Genomic DNA, 14912 nt, shown 5'->3' with positions numbered 1-14912 from the left:
TTAGTCTCTGGTGTTGGAATGTTGGAGATGGTGTTTTCTTGGTTGAAGTGGACGACTCTTTTGGCCTCAGGGGATACTGTGTTTGGACATCCAGTCTGAATACAAACATGTGTGACTTACTAATAACCTCTGATCAGAGATGTTGTCACAACAAGATAAGGCAATTTTGTGGAAAAGAACAAATAAAGGTATTGTTACAGTTCAGGGTACTGAATCACACTTTTCCATCTTGCCCATATGTATTGAATCTAACTGCGTTTCTATAAGCTCTATAAACTATAATACTCTTCCACAGATAGAAGTTCAGATAACTGATGATTTCGCACAGGCAAACAACACAGTAGCATTGAGACTACATACGAACTCAGTACTCAACTCCCATACATGCCACGATACAGAAAAAAGCAGGAGACCCGAACATAACAGTGATCTCCATGTTGCTCTAGGTTCTGACAGTTAACCCTGGTTGCTTGTATTGAGAAAATCTGGCTCCTCCAATTCATGTAATCACAGGTTGTTCCCATGTTTGCAGGTCTCAAGCCCAGCTAGTGGATCAATATAAGGCAATCCAATAATGGAGCCACCTATAAGAGTTCAAAAGAAAACGATAATCAGAGTATAAAAAAAGTCACATATATCCAAGAAAATATTGTTAAGTAAACATCATCTTCAGGTGAAATTCACAACTGAGAAATTGATTCACATAACACAAAATGGTGCACCTATTTCACCATCAGTCCTAGCACAGCCTACTTCAAATATAGAAACAACTTTCTAAGTTCACAGAGGGCTCAGGACGCTTTATGTCGGGATGAAACTGGAGTTACATCTCCTTGATTTGATCACCTCCCCTTCTCCTAGAGGATTCAACTAGTTCGGTTACTGTTAAATTGAAACCCTACATTAAGTAGTTGAAAATGCAAGGAAAACATATGGATTCCTGTTCAACATTTCACGAGTAAGCGAGCAGTTTATGCATTACAGAGTACAGACCCCCATTGATGCTAGTATAAATAACTTCATGAAAATTATCAATAGAAAAAAAAGAAATATGGCTTTACCAATATGAGTAGACGATTTCTAAGCTGCAGATATTGCTGAATAACTGTTTGACTACGAATATTAAAATATACTGAAACACAAAATTTGTACCGATTGTACAAGTGTTCATTGAGGAAATCCTTCACAAACCAGTGACCCGTTTCCGCGAGTCTTGCAATGACCAATGCAAAATAAGATTATATTTTAGGATGGAACTCTCTTATGTAGCACTAGTTATAAAATTGTGGGATGTGTGTTTTTATCCAACTGGTGATATAATTTCCTTACATGTGCACACCCGCGGAAGCTTCTATGCTATATTTGATTACCTTGTAATATTTTTTTTCTTTGAGTCTGAAGAGTAATTGTGCCTCCTGCTTGCCAAGAGCCCAAGAACTTCAAGCGGCTGAAGTATTTGGATTCAGCTATCTCAGGTGAAATTAGCCGGGATTTAGCAATGGAGCTTTAAGGTAGACTACTCAGAATATCTGTGTGATTCGGTGGTCTTTATGATCTAGAACTTAAAAATGAAGGAGTATGGTGTATATGAGTATACTCATATGTAGACTCCAGCAGGCTATACTCCAAGTCTCCAAGGCTATTCAACATATGGATAGTAGTAAAAATTTGTTTAAGGCGAAGACGGGTACTACAGAGTAGTGTATACAAGTCTTAAACAAATTCAAGCACGGGTACTACAGACGAGTCGCGAACAAATTTTCACGAAATTAGAATCAATTACATTAATCATACCATAAGTTGAGTAATCAGAATGGCGGCCGAGGCAGGCGCGGTGCAGAAATGTCGGTCCGCCGAGCGGCGGCTGCGCTCCGATTTTCCGACACCGATTCGCGCCGCCGACGCCGCCAGCGCTGTCCCCGGAGAGCCGCCCCAACAGCACCGACGAACCCGCGGCCAACGCGTCCACAAGGCCGCGTGCGCGGGAGAGGAGAACTGCAGAAGGGAACAGACTGCAGAGTGGACCAGGAAGCTATGGCGCCGTCGCCGTCACCCTCGCCGTCGCCGCAAGGATTCCGCGGCGGCCAGTAATTGTCGCCGTCATGAGGCAGGAGGCAAAGGTTGGCGAGCGACCGGGATTCAGATCGGGAAGCTCGTGATGGGAGGTGGGGCGGTTGCCTGCAAATTTACGATAATAACCCTAGTAAGTTAATTTAAAATGCGTAATTAACTTGCTAGATCGGACGGATGAAATTAATCACAGCTGTGGTACTCGGTAGTACTAGGTAGTACTCGCCAATCACCGTAACACAGCTCAACTTTATAAATCAGTTTGACAAATCTCAAACGTTATTACGACCCGTATTTCCGAAGATCGGCAATTCCGGTGCACACCTGTATATTTTTCCAACCGAGAAAGAAAAAAAAAACCTTATGCATGCATGCCATCGAAACAACCATTTTGCATGGCTGCATGGAATACTCTTGTGCATGCTTTGTTTGAACGTCATTGGACCACTGGTCTCACGCAATTCTCTCTATTTCAGTGATTTCTAGAACTTTGAGCAAGCGTTACAAAGTGTGCATGTATATCTTGTACTGAGAAATACACGATATGCACGGTACAGCTGCCTATCACTACAAAGCTCCCAAGTTCAAGAAGATGCGCTCACAAGCATATAATAAAATGCTTCGCCTGATTCATCGCACACGTAGCAATCCGTTAGGTCATCTTAGCAATGTTAGTATATACACGTATGTACCACGCTTGCCAAAAAGATTCATGTCTAGTATTTGCATGAGACACAGCTCACGACATAGGCAGGGAGGCAGGCGGCGCGGAGTCGTCTTTGCTTGAAAAAGGAAAAGCAGGAAAACCGTGGAGTCCAAAGCCAAGTCGACCACATACTTTTCTCATCTTAGGATCAGACAACAATCAGCTACGTACGTCCGTGGTGCATCATCGTGTCATCGTATTAACCAGGAAAACATGGTTGACAGTCACAGACACTAGTATATACAGCAGAAATGTGGATACGTCTCTAGCATGCAGCTAGCAGAAGTCAATTGACAGCTCTCATTCCTTGTCGCCGCCTGCGTTTGTATACGGATACGTCCCTGTTCCGTCGTCGCCGGCCGCCGAAAAGATCGATCAGGGCGAAGGAACGGGGCCAAAAGTGATAAGCTATCGGTGGATCCAGGTCGATCCTGCGCCTCCTCCCTCCTGCCCCGGTTGCTATCACATCGTTCGCAGCGTACGTGCATAACCAGCCCGGTGCTTTCCGGCCGGTGCCCCTCCAGTCCACGCTAGCTAACGTAGGAGCTCGAAGCCGACTGGTCGTGGTGTGCTTGACTAAACTCTTGTTGCCCGGAGGGAACTTCCTCTGCTGCCTCCCTCCTGCTTGGAGCCTTCTTCCCCTACGCAAGCTGGAAACGGAAGCTTTGGCCGATGGGATACAACTGGTTTGGGCAGAAACGGAGCCCGGAGGAAAAGGTTGCGTCCGGTTGGAAGGCTGGAAGTGAACATGATGCCGACATTAGCGACGTGCGAGAACGGTCCAAGCAGCCGGGAAGAGGAGGAAAAGGGGGGCGAATGGACATGCCATGTTGTTTAGAGCGCGTTACGTACGGTCACCGATCATATCATGCATCTATGGGATTAGTCACGCGTCAATCTTTTTGGCGCCAGGCTGCGCAACTTGCGAGTTCTTTGATGTTGGAAAGTGATGTTGGCAGCAACAACTTGGGACTTGAGGTGAAAAGAATAGTATGGTGGGTTTTGTTTCTGGCTGCTGTTATGTCACTTGAGACCAGGTTAACCAAAATTTATCTCACATATTATCGATCGAAGGAACTGGCGGCAAAAGGAACAAGTGTATTCAGGGCCGGCTCTAGGATTTGGAGGGCCCGAGGGCGAACTTTATAAATGGGCCCTATTTAGGCTGCGTGCATGCTAGATGGGTCTAAATTTTTTTCTTCTACCTTTTCCTATATGCACTGTGCCAGAAATAATGGGCCCCCGTTTTAGTTGGGCCCCGGGCCGTCGCACTTCTTGCCCTGGGCCAGAGCCGGCCCTGAGTGTATTTGGTTCTTATGTGAATCTTATATCGAGCGAACGTTTTAGGTATCAGCACATCAAGTGAACCGGTTGTTGGCCATTTGGTATTTTTGATTGACGATGGATGGCAACTAAAAGACTAGATCATTGATCGTCCATCTTATTGACCGTCTGATCGAGCGTGTGTACGGCGGTATCGTGCAACATCGGGCGTTGCCCTTTGCAGCTCCGTTGTAGTCACATGCAACATTGGTGTTGGCCGCTTCCAGCTTCGCCGGTTTTAGTTTCTTGCGACATCGATGTTTCCTTTTGCACCTCCGGTTCCGGCCGCTTCAGCTCCGCGGTAGGTGCTTTGCAACATTAGCTGCTGTCCTGCTCTCGAGGGTAAAAATCAATAATGTAGTCTTTGGCTGGATCTAGTAACGATGACCCTTGTGTGTGGTTAATCTTCGTGAAGGCATTGCTGTTGGAGAACCATTTCATGACATTGATTACCCGTGTGTCTTAGATTTTGGAGTTTTCTTTTATTTTTAAATTATCTGGTTATGGGCATCGTTGCCGTCTCGAACTACCCGCGATATTGAGTTGTTATAGAGGTTTTGTGTACTTTATGTTGAGATACATATCTTTGCATATCCGGATGTGTATCTTCTGTAGTTATGTATAGCGATACATATCTTTGTATTTATTATTGGGCTCGTCTCCTTCCTTGTATAGTCGAGGATGTGGCCTATATATGTAACGTCATATGCACCCAATCAATACATTGTGAGTTGCATCCCTTTCTACATGGTATCAGACACCTACCGTTCCTAACCTAGCCGCCCCGCCCTCTCTCCCCGCGCGCGCCGCCCCACCATCCAACCCTAGCGCCGCCGCCCTTGTGCCGCCGCTGCGTGTGCTCCTCCTCACGCCGCGCCGCCACCGCGCCTCCCTCCCCAACCCCGCGCCGCCGTCGTCCCCTGCGTGCGCGTCGTCATGTCGTCGGTCTCCAACGGCAGCAACCCCTTCGCCTACAACCCATGGACGGGGGTCATCTACGCCTACAGCATGCCGGTGCCGCGCCCGCCGACTCACCAGGCGCACTTCACCGCGACAACGCCCTACGCCTCGGCCTTCACCGCCACGCTGCCGTCCTACGCCCCGACCTACCACGCCGCGCCCGCACCTGGCTCTTACGCCGGTGGCGGCAACTGGTTTATGGACACGGGCGCCTCGTCTCACATGGCCGCTCACCCGGGTAACCTTTCCCATTCTTTTCCCACTTCCACCGAGTCTCGCATCATTGTCGGTAACGGCGCCGGTCTTCCTATTTCTCACATTGGTTCTGCTAATTTTCCTTCTACTTCTAAACCACTGTCTCTTAATAATGTCCTTGTGTCTCCCCAGCTTATTCAGAATTTAGTCTCTGTTAAAACTCTTTCTCGTGACAACTCTGTGACTGTTGAATTTGACGCGTTTGGTTTTTCTGTTAAGGACGCCCGCACCCGGATGGTCCTCCATCGATGTGAGAGCTCCGACGATTTGTATCCGGTGATGTCGGCTTCCACCCCTGGCGCCGCACCTCGTGCTCTCTCCGCAGGCGTTGATCTTTGGCATGCTCGTCTTGGACATCCCAATGCCAACACGCTTCACCAAATAATGAGGGGTTTTTCGTTTTCATCTACTAAACAGTCTTCACATAGTTGCGAAGCATGTCGTCTTGGTAAACACGTCCGTCTTCCTTTTAGTCAGTCTTCCACCGTTGCGTCTTTTCCTTTTGAGTTAATTCATAGTGATGTATGGACCTCTCCAATCCCGAGTAATTCTGGTCTTCTTTATTACCTAGTTATTCTTGATGATTTTTCTCATTTTGTGTGGACGTTTCCCCTCCGTAAAAAGTCCGATGTCGCCACCACTCTCACAGCCTTCTACGCCTATGTTTCCACCCAGTTCGGTCGCCCCATCCACGCTCTACAAACTGACAACGGAAAAGAGTTTGACAATGTCGCCTCCGCACCCTACTCTCCTCTCACGGCACTATTTTCCGTCTAACATGTCCATACACGTCCCAACAAAACGGCCGCGCCGAGCGTATCCTCCGCACCCTCAACGACTGCGTCCGCACACTCCTATTCCACAGCCATGTTCCCCCCACCTTTTGGCCTGACGCCTTAGCCACCGCCACCCTCCTTGTCAACCTTCGTCCGTGTCATCCCCGCTGGAACTATGCACCTCATCACCTCCTTTACGGTTCCCCTCCATCCTACGACGGTCTTCGGATTTTCGGTTGTCGTTGTTATCCTAGTATCGCCGCCACCACTCCTCATAAACTCGCCCCTCGTTCCGTTCCGTGTGTTTTCCTCGGTTACTCGGCTAACACCAAAGGCTACCGCTGCTATGATCCGGTTTCTCACCGCGTCATCACCTCCCGGCACGTGTACTTTGATGAGCATTGCTTTCCTTTTGCACAGAGACAGGTGGTCGCCACTCCTCCTTCGACTACTGATGGTCCCCGGCGTCGACCCCCTGCAGGTCCGCCGGCTGCAGTGCCCTCGAGCTCGGACTCAGGCACTGCCTCGTCGTTCTCCGCCGCGCCCTTCAGCTCTGGCTCGGGCGCTGCCTCACCACACTCTGGGTCACCCTCGAGCCATGTCTCGTGTGACCCCACGCCGACACCTGCGCCGACGCCTGCCTCGATGCCGCCTGCGTCGCCCTCGAGCCTCAGCTCGAGCGCCGCGCCGTCTTCGCCGGGCGACGCCCCTTCGCCGGGTTCATCCGCCTCGACGCCGCTTGCGTCGCCTCGAGCCTCAGCTCGGGCGCCGCGCCGTCTTCGCCGGCGACGCCGCCTCGCCTCCGGCTCCGCCTCCGCCTCCTCCGCCGCCGGCCACGGGGCCCCTCACACGCGCCCGTGCAGGGATTCGCGTCCCGAGCACGCGGTACCCCTCGGACGAGTACGTCTGCACCGCGTCGACTTCTGCGTCTTCACCATCCACGCCATCGCCCCTGCCCGCCTCTGCCCGGGCTGCTCTCCGCGACCCGCAGTGGCTTGCGGCCATGCAGGACGAGTTCGACGCCCTGCAGCGGAACCAGACATGGACGCTTGTTCCCCGACCCCCTCACGCCAACATCATCACCGGGAAGTGGGTCTTCAAGCACAAGTTCCATCCGGACGGTACTCTCGACCGTCACAACGCGCGGTGGGTGGTTCGTGGCTTTCGCCAGCGTGCCGGCGTCGACTTCACCGACACCTTCGCCCTGGTTGTCAAGCCCGGGACGATCCGCACCGTCCTTCAGCTCGCGGTCTCCCGTGCGTGGCCCGTGCACCAGATGGACGTCTCCAACGCCTTCCTTCACGGCCATCTCGAGGAGCAGGTCTTCTGCCAGCAGCCCACGGGATTCATCGACAGCGCCCACCCCGACCATGTGTGCCTGCTCTCGCACTCGTTATACGGGCTCAAGCAGGCCCCACACGCCTGGTACCAGCGGATCGCAGCGTTTCTTCACCAACTCGGCTTCCGCTCCACCCGCTCCGATGCCTCGCTGTTTGTGTACAACAATGGCACCACCACCGCGTACCTGCTGCTCTACGTCGACGACATCATCTTGACGGCTAGCTCGACGGACCTCCTGCGACAGATCACTGAGCGTCTTCGCGCTGAGTTTGCCCTCAAGGACTTGGGGCCCCTGCACTACTTCCTCGGCATCGAGGTCGTACGTCGCACCGACGGCTTCTTCCTTCACCAGCGCAAGTACGCCCACGAGCTCCTGGACTGCGCCGGTATGCTTAATTTCAAACCCGCGGCCACGCCTATCGACACGAAGTCCAAGCTCTCCACCACGGATGGTTCGTTGGCCACAGACGCGTCATTTTATCGCTCCATCGTCGGTGCCCTGCAGTACCTCACCTTAACTCGCCCCGAGCTGCAGTACGCTGTCCAGCAGGTGTGCCTTCACATGCATGCTCCGCGGGATCCTCATTGGGCTGCGGTCAAGCGGATCATCCGCTACATTCGTGGCACCATGGACTTCGGCCTCTCCCTCCACGCCTCCACCGCCACGGGCATCGTCGCCTACTCGGACGCCGATTGGGCAGGCTGCCCCGACACGCGTCGCTCCACGTCTGGCTACTGCGTCTACTTCGGACCTTCGCTCATCTCCTGGTCGTCTAAGCGACAACCCACGGTCTCTCGCTCCAGCGCCGAAGCGGAGTACCGGGCTGTTGCTAACGCGGTTGTCGAGGTCTCTTGGCTGCGGCAACTCCTTGTTGAGCTCTCATGTCCTGTTGCCAAAGCCACCGTGGTCTATTGCGACAACGTCTCCGCCGTCTACCTCTTCACCAACCCGGTCCACCATCGCCGCACCAAGCATATTGAGCTGGACATCCACTTTGTTCGGGAACAGGTGACCCTTGGACACATTCGAGTACTTCATGTGCCCACCTCCCAACAATTTGCGGATATCATGACCAAGGGTCTGCCTACGGCATCATTTGAGGAGTTCCGGTCCGGTCTATGCGTTTGACCAGGCGACGCTTCGACTACGGGGGGTGTTGAGATACATATCTTTGCATATCCGGATATGTATCTTCTGTAGTTATGTATAGCGATACATATCTTTGTATTTATTATTGGGCCCGTCTCCTTCCTTGTATAGTCAATACATTGTGAGTTGCATCCCTTTCTACACTTTATATCTTTTAGATATACAATATATTATTGCACTTCATCAGAAAGTAATAAATTGACTCATGAGCTAGGCAGATTGTTTAGGTTTTTTTTCAAACTTCAAATTACCATTCTCAGTTATTTCAAAAACTAAGCATCAGTGTTCTCAGAATCCGCTCTCATATTGACCCAACTTTTGTTCTAGGGGGAGCATTTTTTTTTTGAGGGTATCTAGGGGGAGCAGTTTTTTTTTTTTTTTTTTTGAGAGTCTAGGGGGAGCAGCTGGCACATGTGCTGTGTGGCCTTCCCACGATATGGGGCCTACGCGGCAATCAGCAGGCCTGGCTGGAACTAGGGTCCGCAGGTCAATGAAAACTTAAAGAGACCAACGACAAACCGAAACCATTCGGCCTACGGTAAAGAAATCATTAGGCCTGCCCGGGGGCCCGTAACCAGATGAGCCTAAGCCGAGCCTAGAAGCGCCATTCCATCCCAGCGGCCCATCAAAGAGACTGGACTCTCCTAATTACATATGGGCCCTATGACAGGCTTACAGCCCACAGAGCAATAACTAAGGCAACCACCCAACCGAATCGAAACCTGCCGAAGTTAAGGAAGAAAATGCTGCCAGTCGGAGGCAGATCAAATCGAGACAGGAAGCAGCTCAGCTCAGCCCGGGCTTGGAGGGGATGGAGTGGACGACGGTGGAGGCGGCGGACGGGGCCAAGCTGAGCGTGCGCCTCTTCAAGCCGGCGGCGCCGGTGGAGGAGGCGGAGGACGTGGCCGTGGTGCTGGTGCACCCCTACACGATCCTCGGCGGCGTGCAGGGCCTGCTGCGCGGCATGGCCCAGGGCCTCGCGCAGCGCGGGCACCGCGCCGTCACCTTCGACATGCGCGGCGCCGGGCGGTCCACCGGCCGCGCCTCGCTCACCGGCTCCAGCGAGGTCGCGGACGTCGTCGCCGTCTGCCGCTGGGTCGCCGACACCCTCAAGCCCCGCGCCGTCCTCCTCGTCGGTTCCTCCGCTGGTAGGTTAACTCCGCCGGTACCTTCTTTCATTGACCGCTTCCTCTCCATAGTGTGCAGATTATTAATCAATAGTCTTGACCTGCGGCCAACGAAGAATAGGCTAATTGTACAACTGTTACATCAAAATTGAAGTCTCAAACTTATTGGTCTCATGGAATTTCCCTTCAAAAAATACTCATGGCAATGTCTTACCATTTCGGTGTCCCCAAAGTCCAATGATCGAACTAACAGCTGGGTATTACTCACTGATTTTTTTTCTCGGGGCTGTTAAGTAGGTGCTACGAGTCTAACACTTTTCAGAAGCATTTTTTCTTGCTGGATTGCTACCACTATTTTTAGCCAATCCGAAATGTAGGTTAAACTAGACAATTCCGGTACCTCCCTTCCTGCCTTGCCCCTCACCATACATGAGTTGTTTTCGTTGATGTATGATTCCCAGACTGCCGGTGATCAAATTGACCAAACAAGTAGCTCTCTGAAACTGTATATGAGCAAACGGAATACACAATTGATGATTAACTACTTATCTTGTCCTGTTGACATCACAACCAAAATCTCAAACTTATTGGCCTCATGGCATTTGCCTTTAAAAACATTCATGCCATTTTCTTATCATTTTTTTAGATTAACAGGAGGTCAACTCCTGTCTCCATTTTAAATAAAACCCACAAAGGCAGAGTAACAAGGTTCCAGGAGTGCAACCTCCACAAGAACAGCTGTAAAAACAAACTAGGAAGCTACAAGTTCAGCAAAGTAGCTACAGGTTCAGCAAACTAAAAGCTAAAAGCATCTCAGCCAGAGACATTTTGGCAATAGCATAAGGCACACAGGACACTATATCACACCATGCCATGGAACGGCAGCACAATCAGCGACACCTGGAGAGGTCAGCTGGAGAAGCCCACAGAGGGTCCAGTTGGTAGTTATATTTTCCTTTGGCCTCCTGCATATTAGCCTTTGGCCTCCTGGCACGTGGGATCCTGTTCCTCTTCCTCCACGTGTTCGTCCCATCACGTGTGCATGATCAGGTTGTTGCTCTTCAGTATGTACTACCTTCCAGTTACAGTGGCGGATTTCTTCATGAAGGCATAGAGTAGAGCGCAACATTGATTTTACCTCTCCAAACTCAGTGTTGTATTAAATAGCCCTCCATAGCCCCACTATAGTTGTGTGAGTATGTTGCCACTAAATGAAATCATGTACTTACAATTATCCGCTATAGCCTCATTTAGCTCCGCTATAGCCCCTCTATAGCTATTTTGGAGGGCTGCCGCTATTTGCCATAGCCCGCTATTTAAAACATTGGTGTTAGAGTTACATTTATATTGACCTTTGACCTCCCACCTGTACATGTATATATGATGGCTTTGCCTCTTAGAATACAGGGCTGCTGAAAAGCTGAGAGGTCTGGCAAAAGTGATTGTTTCCCTAACACAGTGTAGATGTAGGGCTGCTGAAAAGCTGAGAGGTCTGGCGAATTGACTGAGTTTTCGTGCCTGAAAGGTCCATCTTCGCACAGTCATCAGCTACATCAGAGATAGCACTTTGATCCTCATCAGGCTTCACCTATTTTTGATCAGCGGTGACACCAGAAGAGCCTATCGGAAGTGTTGGCAGAAATCGTCCCCCAACCAAATCATCGATCCCTTGAAAATGCTTTTCCAATTTCTGGTAGTCCTTAAGATGATCCACCATATCTGTTTAATACTAAGCCATGTTACCCCATTGAAAATAATATCATTTCTATGCTTCCAAATGGACCATAACACAGCAGCACAAATGGAATTGAAAGCATGGTGTTTCTTATCAGCAACCCAAAAACAAGCTATAGATTCTAAAGAAGAAGCAATTGGCCTGCCAAAAAGCTGCTAATCTCATTCCATATGATTCTAGATACTATACAATCTAAAAGCAAATGATGCACATATTCAAGTTCTGAGGAAAAGACACACTCCACAGGTTTGTTCATGTTTCTTTTCTTGAGATTGTCTCTGATCATAATTTTGTTATGCATGATCAACCATAAGAAATATGAACTCTGGGAGGAATTATTATTTTCCAGATTGCGGGTATATGAAAAGAATTTACACCTCTAACGTTGATGCTAGCATATAATTATGGTACTGCCAAATCAGAGAGTTAGTGTCCTCCGTGAGACAAATGCTGTGTGCAATGGCTTCAAGAGCATACCACTGTTCCATCAGAGAGGGGGAGAAGTTTCTCGTAAAGGTCAATATTAAGTGCTGAGTGATGACCATCCCATATCTGAGCAATGGTACGACATTGTTCATTGCATATAACATAAATGTTCCAAAACTGGGCGGATAGAGGGGATGTGCCAAACCAACAGTCCTCCCCAAATCTTTTTTTTTTTTACCATTGCCTACTGACTCAACTGCCTGAGAAGCCCACATTACTCCCTTCCAAAAGATGGAAGTTCCAAATGTATCACTGCAGAAAATGTTTTTGTGCATGTGATTTTTTTTTTGGTCTAAAATGTTCTTCCAGATTTTCTGCCCCCCATGAACATGTCTCTTAACCCATGGGCCTAAGAGGCAGATGTTCAAATCTTTGGGGATACACAAACCCCCATATTCTTTTTACGTACACTAGCGGCCAATTAGCCAAGTGAAGTTTTCTGTGACCTTCAAAATCATTCCACAAACAATTTCCCGTTTGGGTGTTGATTAACTCCAATGCCCATTTGGGGAATTTAAAGAAGGAAAGCAGATAAATGGGTTGCTAAACAGGACTTAATGAAGGTCAGCCTACCTCCATAGGAGAGTTGCCTCCCTCTCCAGCCGGCAATGAATTTGAGGATCATATCTACTAAAGGCTGGATATCAGCTCTTCTAAGTTTCTCATAGTGTAGGGGAATACCCAAGTGCTTAATGGGGAATTCTCCGGTTTTGCGGTCAAAGGCATCAACAAATGGCTGAGTTTCTGATTCATCCATGTTGATGGGAATCAATTCACTCTTGCCATGTTTATTATCATTTCAGTGTCCCCGAAATCCAATGATTGAAAGAACAGCTGGGTGGTACTCATTGATTTGTGTTTGGGACTGTTGAGTAGGTTCTAAGAAATCCCAAACACTTTCCAATGGGTAGTTTTCCATTCTGTTGGGGCAACCCCAGTCTTGTCAGAAGCGATCTTTCTTGCTAGATTACTACCACTATTTTTAGTCAACCCTGCGAGTAGACAATATAACGTCACCTGGAAATTTTACGGCATGTATTCACTTGCACCTATTTTTGGCCATTTTTATCTGTCCTAAAGATTAGTATTGATTTGATAATAAGGTGTGTTTTACATCTTGTTAGGCAACCTAGTTTAGAAACTATAGGGTGACCTGGACCATTTGCAGTATATATACACTTGTTACCATCTGCCCTGAAGATTGACATAATGAGGTGTGATTTACATCTTGTTACTGAAACCAGCTCTACCTACCTCAGACCCAGTATAGGTCCCTGAACTCCTGTGCAGAGCAGTTGCCACTCAGTACAGGTAATAGAATTTGTGTTGTTGCACAAAATAAAGTATTTTATGATTGTATCAGGATGATACTGACACCATTCTGCCAACAAAATTTCATCATCCTTTTCTGAAGCTATTCAATTAAGTTTGGTCATGTATCTCATTCTAATTTCTTGTTGCAGGAGCACCAATTGCGGGATCAGCAGTTGATAAGGTTGACCAGGTGGTTGGTTATGTCAGCATCGGGTACCCTTTTGGTCTAATGGCCTCGATCCTATTTGGCAGACATCATGATGCTATCCTTAAGTCTGAGAAACCAAAGTTATTCATCATGGGAACTAAAGATGGTTTTACAAGCGTAAAGCAGCTGGAAAACAAGCTCAAGTCTGCCGCCGGGCGGGTTGATACACACTTGATTGAAGGAGCTGGTCACTTTCAAATGGAAGGTCCTGCTTTTGATGCCCAGATGGTAGATCTCATTGTCAATTTTATCAAATCATTGCCCAAATAGTGTACTGTATCTGTGTGGAAGTGTGCAAAGATTGTAGTGATGACCAATGAACAAAACATACTATTTGGATAGAGCGGTCACGGTTGTATTTTCTCATGTTGTATATGTACATTGGGTGTCTGTTTTTCCGGAACATGTGTACATTGGGTGCTGTGTTCTAAATACTAACCCCTTCTTAGTTCCTATTTTATGTCTGTTGCGATAGTATGAGTTTGGATGCAGCAATCCAAGCTGTAAGGAAAATCTTATGACCTTCATGAACGGTAGACATTTTTTATTTGCACTCTTATGAGTGTAGTCATACTTCTTGTGAGTGGTCGCCATCCTTACAATCCAAAAATTGTACTGAACATCATTATAAAGGAAGCCAGCATGTTACATGTCCCAGGTATTGTTTCTGTCTCTATCAGTCTGTCATTGTTTGTTAAACGGTAGCTTTGTCATAGGTTATATATGACTGATGTTGATCTTATGTCCTGTTCCTTGTTGTCAGGCTGGTGGCAAGTGGCCTTCATGACGACTAATGGAGACTTGAGACTTGAGACAAACGTAACGTGGTTGATCCATCTTGAAGGAACAAACCTTTTCAGATATTTGGTTTTGAGGGTTTTCATCAGTTTCACAAACCTGCATGATGAGCAGACTGGAGATAGGAAAGCATGGAATTGTTACTACAACCCTTCCTGCTGTTCATGAGCCAAAGTAGCAGCTGGTGTTAGCTACCTGCTGAGGAATTATGTCAGGCTCCACTTGCTGAGGAAACGTGCTGGGTTTGGGCTGAGTCAAGAGGGGCCTAGCTCGGCATCCCTAGGTCCGATCCTCCTGTAATTTGGTCTGCACCTAGACCAATCTGTTGGTCCGCTGCAGATGGTGTGGATCGGCAGCAAGCGTCATCAAGGTCGTGGTCCTAATCTGCCTCGCTTTATTATGCAAATTCTGCATCTCAGCCTGCCTCAGTGTAAGCTGTGCCCCAGCTGATGCTGTGCTGATGGAACGCACATGCAGATCCAGAGATGGCGATGAAACGCACACAGATTTCCCTTCTTCTCTTATGCGTCCTGATTCTGGAGAAGTCTAACGCTACTTTGTGCAAAGCATATATGGAAAATTAAGAATCCGATAGTAGCAGGAAATATCTTTGGTGTCTGTCTGTTAGTGAATTCCACATTTTACACCCTGCAATTGGTGATA

At 48.5% G+C, this 14912-nt stretch overlaps 1 protein-coding gene and 1 long non-coding RNA gene across 2 annotated transcripts; one reads left to right on the top strand and one right to left on the bottom strand.

Moving 5' to 3' along the window:
* Positions 1–142: 142 nt before the first annotated feature.
* LOC127306414 (uncharacterized) lies at positions 143–2307 on the bottom strand. The gene is made up of 2 exons (XR_007854650.2): positions 1795–2307; positions 143–584 (listed from the first exon to the last, which is right to left on the bottom strand). It is a non-coding gene; the product is annotated as an uncharacterized lncRNA (long non-coding RNA).
* A 7012-nt stretch (positions 2308–9319) lies between these two features.
* LOC127306416 (uncharacterized) lies at positions 9320–13849 on the top strand. Its single transcript, XM_051337051.2, has 2 exons — positions 9320–9729; positions 13393–13849. Exons 1-2 carry the CDS (start codon positions 9393–9395, stop codon positions 13719–13721), a joined length of 666 nt encoding a protein of 221 aa, XP_051193011.1. The 5' UTR covers positions 9320–9392; the 3' UTR covers positions 13722–13849.
* The last annotated feature ends 1063 nt before the right edge of the window (positions 13850–14912 follow it).

This window comes from Lolium perenne, chromosome 6, assembly GCF_019359855.2.
Source record: "Lolium perenne isolate Kyuss_39 chromosome 6, Kyuss_2.0, whole genome shotgun sequence".
In the NCBI taxonomy this organism is placed as follows: domain Eukaryota; kingdom Viridiplantae; phylum Streptophyta; class Magnoliopsida; order Poales; family Poaceae; genus Lolium; species Lolium perenne.
The sequence above is the reverse complement of the archived record's forward strand: the minus strand, read 5'-3'. Positions and strand labels throughout refer to the sequence as shown.